We start from the raw sequence: 13,447 nt of genomic DNA, 5'->3' as shown, positions 1-13,447 counted from the left end.
CAAAAATAACAAATTTTTAAATAAAATAAAAAATAAGATAAAAATATTTTGGGGTTTTAAAATACTATCATTAGTTGTGGGTTTTTCTGCATATTTTTAACTGATGGATAATTCTGTTCCACGTTACCTTGATTCTCCAGGAAGTTCTTGATCAATAATCTGTTCATATCCCCTTTTACAGATCATCTTGCCCATGGGGACCCACAGTTACAAAAAATGCAGGAAGAACAGGAGAAGGAAAGTTTATGCAGTAGCAATGACCTCACAGTCTCTATAAGTGAAGATGATCTGATTTTAAAGAGTCCAGAACCACAACCAAATCCAAGTGACAAGATAGAGGGAGAAAATGGAACAGAGGCTTTAAAATTAATCCACCCTGAGCAAGAAAGAGATGCCCTCTCCACTGAAAAAAATAATCGTGTTTGGCAAACCCTAAACTTTCCTGATTCAGAAGAGGAATTCTCTGCTAACTCACCGAGACAGTAAGCCTTTTTTAAAAAAACTGTTCTGTATTAATTATAGATATTTTTAGAGACCATTCCACTGGGAATGTTTTGTTGAATACTCAGCCACAAATGTGTAAATTTCTTAAGTTTCATAATTAGTTAGTTAGATAATATCTGATTTTCTTTCTTCTTTCCTTTTTTTAACAAAATAACTTTTAAAAGTCTAAGTATCATTTAATTGTGGTGATTGGCAATTTATAATTATATCCAAACAATCCCTGGTTAGTGCATAAGTTATTTTACCCACTTTCTATCTTCAAGCCTTTTAAAAATAAATCCATTTTGAAGTTTTGTTATGATAAAAAATGACAAATGGGTAAACTTACTAGGTATTCAGCTTTAGAAACTAAAAGTTTTAAAGATTTAGGGACTAAGTTAATTACTTTATCCTCATATACTTGTCATTTTTTATCATATGATTAAATAAGCTAGTAAGGTTTTGTCATGTCATTTAAGTCATATTTCCTCTTAGGAATATAAATATCTAGCTATTGGAGTCTCTAATGTAAGACAGGAACACAATGTTATATATTTTGTGCACTTACAATATTGAACTCATAAAGACTAATGTATACTTTATACTGTTGATTTATTTCATCCAAGTTTTCTATCTACTGTGTTGAAAACTAATTCTGTGATTTAAAAAAAAATTTGCATCAATAGAATCAAATCTCTTTTAGGTGGAGAAGGAACCTAAGTAAACCTAAGATAAATCTCACCTTGTACATGTATCACATAGTAGTGTTACGTATTACAAATGGGGCAGAATACTCTATACAGCTTGCCTTCCAATCCCCCCACGCCACCCTCAGAACTTTCAATTACTGTGTGGTGCTGGTCACTTTTCACCTCAATCATCCTGACAACAGTGGAAAACTGAGTAAGAATTCTTTTTTTTTTTTTTTTAAAGAGAGAGGAGAGAGAGGAGAGAGAGAGAGATTTTTAATATTTATTTTTTAGTTCTTGGCGGACACAACATCTTTTGTTGGTATGTGGTGCTGAGGCTCGAACCCGGGCTGCACGCATGACAGGCGAGAGCGCTACCGCTTGAGCCACATCCCCAGCCCCAGTAAGAATTCTTTTATCTGAGGGCATATGTTCTGTTTCAGAGCACCCTTATGTTTTTTAATACATTGCCTCTTGCTGGATACAGGAGCACATGCCTACAATCCCAGCTACTCAGAAGACTGAGGCAGAAGGATCTAAATTTGAGACCAGTCTAGGCAACTTAGTAAGATCCTACCTGCCTGAGAAATAAATAAATATATAAATAAATAAAAGGGCTGGGGATGTAACTCAGTGGTAGAACACCCCTGGGTTTAATTTCCAGTACCACTTTAAAAAAATTGTCTCTTATTATTCAGTATACACTTACAACAAAAAATTTAATTGATAGTCTGACTCAGATGTTCAGGATATATTTATTAAGAGCATGTGTAAGTTCAAAATACATGTTACTATGGTTTCTGCCATTGGTAAATTTGATCCATTGGAGAACCAAGCCAAATGGATTTTTTTTCTAGCAATAATATATCTCATCAAAGAGGTATTACTTCACAAATTTTTACACCAGAAACTTTGTTCCTAGAGGTAGAAATGATCTGTTTTGCATTTTGTGTTTGTAGGCTTATTTTTGGAAAAGTTTTGCATTTTGTGTTTGTAGGCTTATTATTGGATAAGTTAGTACATTGGTAGGCTAATTAAGGGACTACCATATTTACCCAAGAATTGGTGGTTTTCTGAAATTAAAAAAATAGTTGTGTAAATATGTGGAATTACTGTTTAACATTTCTCTAAATGTCAAGAATATTCTATCTCCCATTCTCCTGCACGAATGACCTTTTTCTATGACCTTAAATCCAAGCTTCTTTGAATTTTTGGATGTAGTTTTCAAATATTTATTAGAAAAATTGGCATTTGGTGAATTTTTGAATACTTACATAAATAAGATGCCCTGCAGAATGAAAAGGTCAGTCAATAATTGGTGTGTCACTCTTACCAAATTTGAGACTATTGATTTTTTTGTGGTAAAGCATTCCCCAGAAATAGGTTGAAAGTGGTTTTTAAATAATGCTGGCTCACTTGCTCCCCACTGCTTTTAAAGACATATATTCTTTCTCTTAAAAAATATATATATGTATATATACGTGTGTGTGTGTGTGTGTGTATTAGTTGTAGATGGACACAATACCTTTATTTGTTTATTTTTATGTGGTGCCAATGATCGAACCCAGTGCCTCATACATGCTAGGCAAGCACTCTACCACTGAGCCACAACCCCAGCACATATTCTCTTAATTTATTTTTTAGCATGATCTCTTATTTTCCTTGCTCTGAGAGTTATTAGTCTGGGATTATAGCATTGTATTTACGGTGTTAATACCATAATCGCAGAAGTTTAGGATCTCAGTTTACTTTAGAGTCTGTCAGGGCCCTGGATAAAAATCATGTGAATTAATTTTAGTTAACAAAGATGAAGAAATGGTACAAAGAAAAACACACCAAGAGGATGTAGGCTGGGCATGGCAGTTCATGCCTGAATCCTAGCGTCTCAGGAAGCTGAGACAGGAGGATCGCAAATTCAAAGCCAGCCTCAGCAACAGTGAAGTGCTAAGCAACTCAGTGAGACCCTGTCTCTAAATAAAATACAAAATAGGTCTGGAGATGTGGCTCACTACTTGAGTGCCCCTGAGTTCAATCCCTGGTACCGCCCCTCCCCCCCAGAAAAGAGGATATAAACAGGAATTTGGAACCTCTGATATGGTGACAGTGACAAGAACAATGATGATAGCTATTATGGTTTAGCACATCTATGTACCATCCAAGTTGCTGTGCTTGAACTTGGTCTTGAGTTTTCTAGCAGCAAAGGTGAAAAGGGTTGTGTAATATTTTTGGATAGTTCACATCTAAAAAGAAAATTGAAACCAAGTGTTGTTTTGAGTTTTTTGCTTGTATTTTTAATTTTTATAAAACAGTGTTATTGAGGTATATAGTTCACATGCTATTCAAGTCACACATTTTGAGTCTACAGTTTAAGGCAATTAATTTAAAATGTTACAGTAAAGTATATGTAACATAAAGCTTGCCATCTTTAGGGATGTGGTAAGGTTCTTGCCTAGCATACCCAAGGTACTGGGTTTGATACCCAGTACCACAAAAAAACAAAACTTGTCGTCTTTAAATACATAATTTGGTGGTGTTAGTTATACTCTAGTTACTGGCAAGTGCTAATCTACTGATCTATGAATTTTCCTATTCTAAGTACTAATTATAAGTGGAATCATATAATATTTAACCTTTTTGTGTCTAGCTAATTTCAGTTAGCATAATGTCTTCAAGATTTATCCATGTTGTAACATGTATCAGACCCTCATTCCTTTTTTATGATTGAACAGAATTCTCTTGTATGGATATACCACACTTCAGTGTCCATTCATCTTTCAGTGGACATTTGGGTTATTTAAACCTTAAAAGTCAAGTTTGGGGTTTTTTTGTTTTGTTTTGTTTTGTTTTGTTTTGAAGTTTCATGACACCCTCCAAAAGATGCTTCCAGATATTGGAAACCAGACTGTAGTTCATGTACAATTTCTCCATCACAAGCTATAATCAACTCTTTCACAAGAAAGTATACTAGAATGAAGCCAAGTAAAATAAATGTTACTAAAAGGATGACCTTGAATTTCTATTCTTAGTAAATAATTTGCTACAAAAGTTGGTACAAAGCTGTATAACTTGTAGTAAAATAACATTTGTTATTTTTCATGTGGCAAATGGTTGGCAGAGTGTCAGTTGAGGCCACAAGGATGACTTTCTTCATGCCTTTCATCATCTGGGAGGCTAGTCTGGCCTCTCACCTAGTGGTAGTAGCAAGGTTCCCAAGATAGCAAGAGAACAAGCCCAAGCACATAAGTGCCTTATAGTGTCTTCTTGTATCATATTTGCCAATATCACAGGACCCAGCTCAGAGTCAGGACTAGAGAAATCCAGTTCATCTTTTGGGCTGAGCAGTAAAATTGCATTGAAAAAGGGTACACACTTGGGGATGGGAAGTTATGATCATTTTGGCAATCTACCATAGTGATTCAGGACAAATGCAAATGAAGAAAAGGTCAGTGTGAGTCCAAAGAATCAGAAAAGGTTTTATGGGAGGACCAATGCAATATCTAGAAGGCTGGGTCAGTTTTAAATAAGGAGTGAAAGAGCAACTTAGGTTTGGAGGAAAAATGCATGAAGGAATGCAGACACAGAGGACATAGGGGCATGGGATGGCCAGAGCAAAGGGACGGTGACTGAGGGCTTGATGGGGGACCTGTGGGAGTTGAGCTTTACTGTCACCTAAGGAAAAATTGAGAAAGGGCTTGAATATCAGATTAATGAATTTAGACTTCTTTTTTTGTGTGTTTTGTAGAACAGTTGAAGGATATTTTAAGAGAAAGTCAGATAGTGAGTATCAGATAAAGATTAGTCTGACAGTATTAGTTTCATCAGGATTAATTCTCCATGTGGTAGGCAGAATTCTGAGATGGCTTCAAGAGACCTACCCCCTATTGTGTATGTTCTGTATAATCTTCTCACCTTGAATGTCAGGGAATTAGGTGGATTTCACTCCTGTGATTATGGCATTTTATATAACAAACAAAGGATTTTACAGATATTATAAAGGTCCCAAATCAGTTGACCTTGAACTAATCAAAATGGGTGGGTCCGACCTAATCAGATGAGGCTTTAAAAGAAAATGGGCCCTTACTGAAATCAGATTCAGAGCAGCTGAAATATTCTGAAATAAGCCAAATACCATCTTGTTGAAAAACTACATTGTATGGAATGGTTTTTACAGCCTTAAGAAAGGTTGAGGACCTCAGTCCTGCAGCTATAAGAAAATGAATTCTGCTGAAAACCATTGAGCTTAGAATTGTACCCTGAGCCTTACCTGAGATTGCAGCCCCAGCTGATACCTTAATTTCAGCCTGATGAGACCCTGAGTGAAGGACCCCATTAACTCATATCCACATTCCTATCCCATAACAGCTATGAAATAATGTCTGTGCTAAGTGCCAAATTTGTGATACTTTGTTATGTAGTAATAAACAATTAATACAATCCAACTGAAGAATTTGGAAGCAAGGATTTTATCTTTGGAAGCACTGTATGGGTTAAAAGTATCTACTCATAACAACCAGAAGCAGGCTCAGTCACCTGTGTTCCAGGAATGAATGGGAATAGGGAGCCAAGCAACAAGCAGCCCAGCAGCCAAGGGAACCTGAGCTTTTCCTCGATTTGTACTCTCATCATCTGAGGAAATGTGTTTCCATGCATGGCCACTTTCAGGTAAGCAAGGATAGAACATGGTAGAATGATAAGGACTTGGAAAAGTGGTTGTGCATGTCTACATTAACCAACAAGCCATTTCTTGTGCTAACGTATTTCTCTGGCTCTTCTCTAGACCTTTATCATATCTGTAAAAACCTTTGTTATATAAAATGCCATAATCACGGGAATGAAATTTTGAGGATTTTTATTTTGCTTTGTTTTTTTATAAATGCACAATAACATGTATCTGCCTTTATAGCAGTATGCAAAGTACAGAATAGTTTTACTGCCTAAAAATCCCTTATGCTCCATCTGTTCATCCCTCTTCTCTTTCCTCAACTTGAATGCCTGGCAAGGGTTGGATTTTTTACTGTCTCTGTAGCTTTGGCTTTCCCAGAATGTCATATAGGTGGAATCAAGCCTTTCAGATTAACTTTTTCACTAAGCAGTATTTATTTTAGGTTCCTTCATATCTTTTCGTGGCTTGCTAGTTCATTTTTTTTAGCACTGAAAAATATTTTATTATCTAGATATAATATGATTTATTTATCCATTTACTTATTGAAGGACATCCAGTGGCTTCCAAGTTTTGTCATTTATGAAAAAAGCTGTATTAAACATCCATGTACAGGTGTGTGGACATACATTTTCAACTTATCAAGAATGCAATTGCTTGGGGCTGGGGATGTGGCTCAAGCGGTATCGCACTCACCTGGCATGCGTGCGGCCCGGGTTCAATCCTCAGCACCAAACAAAGATGTTGTGTCCGCCAAAAACTAAAATAAATAAATAAAAAAAGAATGCAATTGCTGAATCATATGACAAGCTTATGTTTAGCTGTACCATTGCATAATAATAGTAGTGGATGAAAGTTGTTAGTCCACATACTTGTGAATATTTGGTATTCTCAGTTATTTTTTTAAATTTTAGCCATTCTTATGAATGTGTAATATCTCACTGTTGTTTTAATTTACAATTCCCTAATGGCATATGATGCCATTCTTTTCATATGATATTTGCTATCTCTTTATCTTCTTTGAAGAGAAATCCATTTGAATCTCTTGCCCAGTTTTAATTCAGTTCTGTATTTTCTTAGTGTTGAGTTTTAATAGCTTTTTTGGTATTTTGCTTACAAATCCTTTATCAGAAATATATGTCTCCTGGTCTCTGTCTTGACTTTTCCATCTATTATAACAGTATCTTTTGCACAGTAGAGATTGTAGACAATTGGCATATATTATTCCTTAAATATTTGATATAATTCACTAATGAATGAGGCTGGAGGATCACAATTTCAAAGCCAGCCTCAGCAACTTACCAAGACCTAAGTAACATAGGGGAGACCCTGTCTCCAAGGGCTTGGGATGTAGCTCCTCACTATTAGAGCACTTCTGTGTTAAATCCTCAGCACCAAAAAAAAAAAAAAAAAAAAAGAAGAAGAAGAGGAGGAAGAGGAAGAATTCACTAGTGAACCTATTTGATCTGGGTTTTGGAAGGTTAAATATTGATTCAGTTTATTTAATACATACAGATATTCAGATTATCCAGTTCTCTTTCTATAAATTTTGGTAGATTATGCCCTTCAAGGATGGTCCATTTCATCAAAGTTATCAAATTTCTAGGTATATAATGTTCACAACTGTTCCTTTATTATTCTTTTACTATCTATGGGATAACTAATGATGGTATCTTTCTGATTTTCACATTTTCTGATATTTGTGTCTTTTGTCTTTAGTTAGCTTGATGTAATGGTCTAGATAGTTGTATCTTCACTAAATTCCTGTGTTGTAAACCTAACCTCCAGTGTGGCTATAATTGGAAACAGGTCCTGTGAGGACATAATAAAAGTTATATAAGGTCACAAGGATGAAGCCCTAATCCTGTAGGACTCTTGCCTTTATCGATGGAAGAAGCACCAGAACTCACTGTCCTCGACCATGTAAAGAAATAAATGCAAGCCTTACCAGAAACTGAGTTCACTGATACCTTGATTTTGAACTTTCCAACCTCCAGAACTATAGGAAATAAATTTGGTTGTTTAAGCCAACCACTCTGTGGGATTTTATATTTTGTTTGCTCTGAAATCATACTTCCTAATCACAATAATGATTTTATTATTGTATTTAAATGTGTCAGGGTATGTTTTGTTGCCCAGAATGTGGTCTTTCTTGGCATAGGCTCCATGTGAGTTTGAGAAGAATCTATATTTTGCTATTGTTGGATGATGTATTCTATAAACGTCACTTAGATCTAATAGATTGATGGTGCTATTCAATTTGTCTGTTTCATTACTAAATGCCTGCTGGATCTGTCAGTTACTGATAGAGGTATGTACAAGTCTCCAACTATAAGGATTTATCTCTCTCTACCTACCAGTTTTTGCCTATGTATTTTGATGCCTTATTGTCAGGCATGTACACATTAAGGATTTTAATGATATTCATAGATACAAATTTTTTGGTATTTTTTCCTTGGTGTTCTCTGAGCTTTCCAGATTATGGTTTGGTCTGTCATTAATTATGGAAAACTCTCAGCCATCATTACTGCAGATATTTCTTCTCTTCCTTTCTCTATTTGTTGTTCTTCTGGTATTCCCATTACATGTATGTTACATCCTTAGTAGTTCTCCGACAGTTCTTGGATATTCTATTTCATTTTTCTATTTCTTCATTTTTCTTTATACTTTAATTTTGGAGGTTTGTTTTGACATGAACTTCAAGCCCACCAATTCTTTCTTTTTTAAAGAGACGGGGGTCTTGCTACATTGCTGAGGCTGACCTTGAACTCCTGGGCTCAGGGAGGATAAAGGGATCCTTCTGCCTGATCCTCCCAAGTAGCTGGGACTGTAGGCACATGTCACCACACCTGACTACTGATTCTTTTTTCTTGACTATGTCCAGTCTACTAGACATTATGTATTAACTTTTGATGTTTACCTTTTTTTATGATTTGAAAGTATATAATTCTTCTTTCTAAGGCCCCATATTAAAGAATTAAGATAGTCTCCCTTCTAAATATAGTACAATAATTGAAAAAATCCATCCTTTAATTCCATTTTGACTCAACCAAAATTTCCTGAATACCATTAGGCCCAAAGCTCTTGCATAAGCTATGAGTTGTGATAATTTAAAATATGACTGAAAATTCTTTAGCATTCCTCTTAACCTTCCTTTGAATATGGGTAGGCTTTAAATAAGTAGAGCATGGGTAGAAGTTGATGCTATGACTTCTGAAGTTGAGTTAAAAAAAGTCATGTAGTTTCTAACCCTGTTTGCTGGAACACTCATTCTCAGAACCAAGAGCTGTCATATAAGAAGTCTGGTCATGCCATGGCTATTGTTGCTAAAGAAGTTATGCCTATTTAGGTATATTTACTCTGGTCTGTAGTCCCAGTAGAATCTTCTCCTTCCGCCATCCTCACCAGGGTTTCAGATGCACAGGTGAGTTTCCAGACAAGCCCATCACCAAATGAACTTTCCTGATAGCATGTGAAACAGGAGTATTGCTCAGCCAAGCCCTGTCTGATTTCTTTTTTTTTTTTTTTAATATTTATTTGTTTTCTTTTAGTTTTTGACGGACACAACATTTTTATTGTATGTGGTGCTGAGGATCGAACCCAGGCCGCACGCATGCCAGGCGAGCGCACTACCGCTTGAGCCACATCCCCAGCCCCCTGTCTGATTTCTTAATCTACAAAACCATGAACTACTAATAAATTAATAAATTGGTTTCTGTTTTAAGCTACTAAAATTTTTGGTTTTGTTTTATTTTTAAAAATTTGTTTTTTAGGGGCTGGGGTTGTAGCTCACCTAGCATGCATGAGGCACTGAATTCGATCTTCAGCACCACATAAAAATAAAATACAGGTATTATGTCCACCTACAACTAAAAATATATATATATTAAAAATTTATTTTTTAAGTGATTCAGGGGAGAGGTGCTGTTGTTTTGGACTAGGATGGTAGCAGTGAAGTTATAAGAAGTAAATAGATCCTGGGCATATTTTTTACAAATACCAGCACAATTAGTTACAAATTGGATGTGAATTGTGAGCAAAAGGGAGCAGAAGGATGATCCTAGTTTGGGGGCAGTGTTACAAAGGGAGTAGCTATTGAGGTATTTATTGAGATAAGAAGCATATAGGAGACACAGGTTTGAGGGAAAAAAAAACTAAGATGGAAGTTTGGAATATGTTAACTTGAGATACCTTTTTGACATTGAAGTGGAAATGCTGAGTAGACGGATGAATTTTATGAATCTGGAATTTAGAGAGATGTTAGGACTAGAGAAATAAATTTGTAAATCATATGAGGATAAATGTGTTTTAAAGCCATGTGCCCTGAGAAGATTGCTAGGGAGTGAACATAAATAAGAAACAGACCCAAGGCCTAACTCCACATTCAAGGTCAGGAAGATCAAAAAGAACCAATTCAGACCAATTCAGAATTATAGAGGAGTTCAAGGAGAATCAAGAAGTTGTTGCAGATGCCAAGTAGTGTTTTGAGTGGAGTTTAGAAAGATTAAATAACCTTTAAAAAACTGTTCAGTGGCGCTTCCAGGATCCAAACTGACAGTCTAACGTCCACATTCATGCTCTTACTCTTTTATGTTTCATCACCCAAATCCTAATCATAATGGTGAGATACCCTTCAAAAGCACCAACTCTGCCAGGCACTCTTGTAAGGGTTGTTTATTTTATTTGTTTGGTTTTTTTATATAAATATAATAATTAGTTTAATCCTATCATCATCACTATTTTACAGATGAGAAAACTGAAACACAGAGAGTTGGGTAACATACCCAGAGTCATAGAGTGGCTCAGTACACTTTGAACATGGCATCTGGGTTCAGAGTTAGCATTCTTTTTTTTTTTTTTTTTAATATGTTTTTTAGTTATAGATGGACACAGTACTTTTATTTATTTATTTTTATGTGGTGCTGATGATCAAACCCAGTGCCTCACACATACTAGGCAAGTGCTCTATCACTGAGCTACAACTCCAGCTCTCAAAGTTGGCATTCTTAGGGGCTGGGGTTGTGGCTCAGTAGTAGAGTTCTTGCCGCACATGTGTGAAACACTGGGTTCAATTCTCAGCACCGCATTTAAATAAATGAATAAAATAAAGGTCCATCAACACTAAAAAATATATATATTAAAAAAAAGTTGACATTCTTAACTATTACCAGTAACTCTTTACTCCTAGTATACTGTTTCCCAGTAATGCTTATAGCTGGTTTATCATCAAAGGTATTTTGTAAGATTAAATATGGAAGCTTAATAAACAAATTAGATTCTTTAATAAGGAAAAAAAATAAGCAGTGACAATTTGACCTTTTGTTCCACCATATTGATTTTTGTGCCTTCTAGCTGCAAATAAGCTGATGAAGTACTATGTGCCTTTCTTCAAGATTGAACAAACTACAAAGTTGCTTTGTTCTTTCTCTGACTGGAGTGAAATGAAAGCCTTGGTTTCTCAAGGTCGTAAAAATGTGATCACATAGATTGAATCCCATTCTACTGATTTTAATTTAACCCCTTTTCAAAGTTAAATATAGGTAAGAAGTTATTTCATTAGAGAAAGATTTGCTGCTAGAAATCATATCATCTAGAATAATAGGTTAGAATGATGTTGTCTTAAAATTTAAATTTACTTTATAAGGAACTGGAAGCATATTTAAAAATTCAGTATTTCTTTAAATATAATGATGTCTTCGGTTGTTCTTAGATGGCTGGTTTCTTCAACACACTTTTGTTTATATAATGTATATAATTTGTTATATATATATATATATAATTTGTTTATATATATACATATATACATGTGTGTGTATGTGTGTGTGTGTGTGTAATATACCCTCTGCCCTCTCATTGCAGGTGACTTTTGACACCATAAAGATTCTGGTCTTTGTTTCCAAAGTAAGGTGATTGTGTGTTATACTTTTGGAAAAACAACCCAGTGCTGTTAGGTATGGCCATTAGAGTATTCCCTTTGTGTTCTGCCTGGAACTTCATTTTCCCAGTCTGGCCTCTTCTTTCCTATTGGCTGACCTATTTTCATCTAAAAAAATACAAGACTTTACTTATCCTTATTTTGGTTTAAATATTCAAAAGTTTAGAACTAGATTTCCTGGGAAGGAGTACTGAGACCTGATCATCAGAAAAGTAGGTGATAATCAGAGTTATTATCACCAAGTGTCTATACAAGAGATGTTAAAAGAAGTCTCCATTATCCTACTTGAACCTAGTTCCCCAGCCTTTGCCATCCATCTCACCAGAGGCTTCTGGCCTTTGTCAGAGTACAGGTGACTTGGAGCAAAAGGGATTATAAGTACTTATAATGGTGCTCAGGAGCATAGGTCTCTAATCCTAAAACTATATAATACTCCTCTCTCCCTCCCCCCTCTCTTTCTCCCTCCATCTTCCCCTCTCCCCATGCACACTCATGCCTGTGCACACAGACACACACTATCACCATGTCAGTAAGGTTCCTGTATAATAACGGGAATACAGCTAAAAGAACTATCTGTCCATAACTTTTTAAAGAAAAAAGAAAAGGTTGTCCATAACTTTTTAAAGAAAAAAGAAAAAAGAAAAGGTTGTTTCTCCCTTGAGATGGCCTGTATTCTACCTTGAATGGGTATTCTGGGCTTTCCTAAATAAATTTTTGTGCCTTTAAAAAAATTTTTTTTAATTAAAAGAAGAGGAAAGTCTCTAGGGAAACCAGAAGACAACAGGGAGACAAAAACAAGAAACAAGGGCACCCAAGGAAATTTTAGCTTCTGATTACTACATTTACAACTATAGCACACAGTAAACACAGTCTTACTACTAGCCAGATGAACATAAAACCTCCTCCTGAAGGCCTATTAATCTGTTTACCCTAAAGACCTATTTACTTACTATATCATGTCTGCTTTTCAACAGAAAATTAAAAGGTTATACTAGAAGAAGATATGGCAGATTTGGGGAATCAGACTAGGAATTTAAAGTAACTGTGGTAGAGGTAGAATAGAAAAAAATGTACAGCATGAAAAACAGATGAGTGATGTGTAAGCAGAAAGAAAATAGGTTAGGACTATAGTTCAGGGGCATGCTTAGCATGTGTAAAGCCCTGAGTTCAATTCACAGTATCAAAAAGAAAAGACATCTAAATAAAATACTAAAAGTGAAACACAGTAACAGAAATGAAAATACCGTTGATGGGCCTGTCATTGGTTTGGACATGGTGGAGGAAACACCAAGTTTCTATTGGAAGATAGATCAGTAGAAACTTCTATATCTAGATTAGTTAACCCAATCAGGGTTCATCCCTGTTATAAATCAGTAATACTCCAAAGTAGGTACTACATTTTCTTTAATCATTTATCAGTTGATGGGCGTTTAGGTTGTTTCTACGTCTTGACTCTTTTGAATAGTGCTGCAGTGAGCATTGGAATACTTTTTTTTTTTTTTTTAAAGATCCTGATTTTCTCTTCTGGATAAATAACCAGACGTGGGATTGCAAGATCATATTGTAGTTCTATTTTTATTTTTTAATTAATTAATTAATTTTTGGTACCAGGGATTGAACCCAGGGATGCATAATCACTGAGCTACATCTCCAGCCCTTTTAATTTTTTATTTTAAGACT

At 35.3% G+C, this 13,447-nt stretch overlaps 1 protein-coding gene across 4 annotated transcripts in view; it reads left to right on the top strand.

Moving 5' to 3' along the window:
* Kiz (kizuna centrosomal protein) overlaps window positions 1–13,447 on the top strand; it is a 123,044-nt gene that overhangs the window by 34,748 nt on the left and 74,849 nt on the right. For all 4 annotated transcript variants that reach the window (XM_005334611.5, XM_013362539.4, XM_040274459.2 and 1 more), the window contains one exon: window positions 182–482. In XM_005334611.5, coding sequence (XP_005334668.2) covers window positions 182–482 — 301 coding nt within the window. The remainder of the gene's footprint in view (window positions 1–181; window positions 483–13,447) is intronic.

This window comes from Ictidomys tridecemlineatus, chromosome 5, assembly GCF_052094955.1.
Source record: "Ictidomys tridecemlineatus isolate mIctTri1 chromosome 5, mIctTri1.hap1, whole genome shotgun sequence".
Lineage (NCBI taxonomy): Eukaryota > Metazoa > Chordata > Mammalia > Rodentia > Sciuridae > Ictidomys > Ictidomys tridecemlineatus.
The sequence above is the reverse complement of the archived record's forward strand: the minus strand, read 5'-3'. Positions and strand labels throughout refer to the sequence as shown.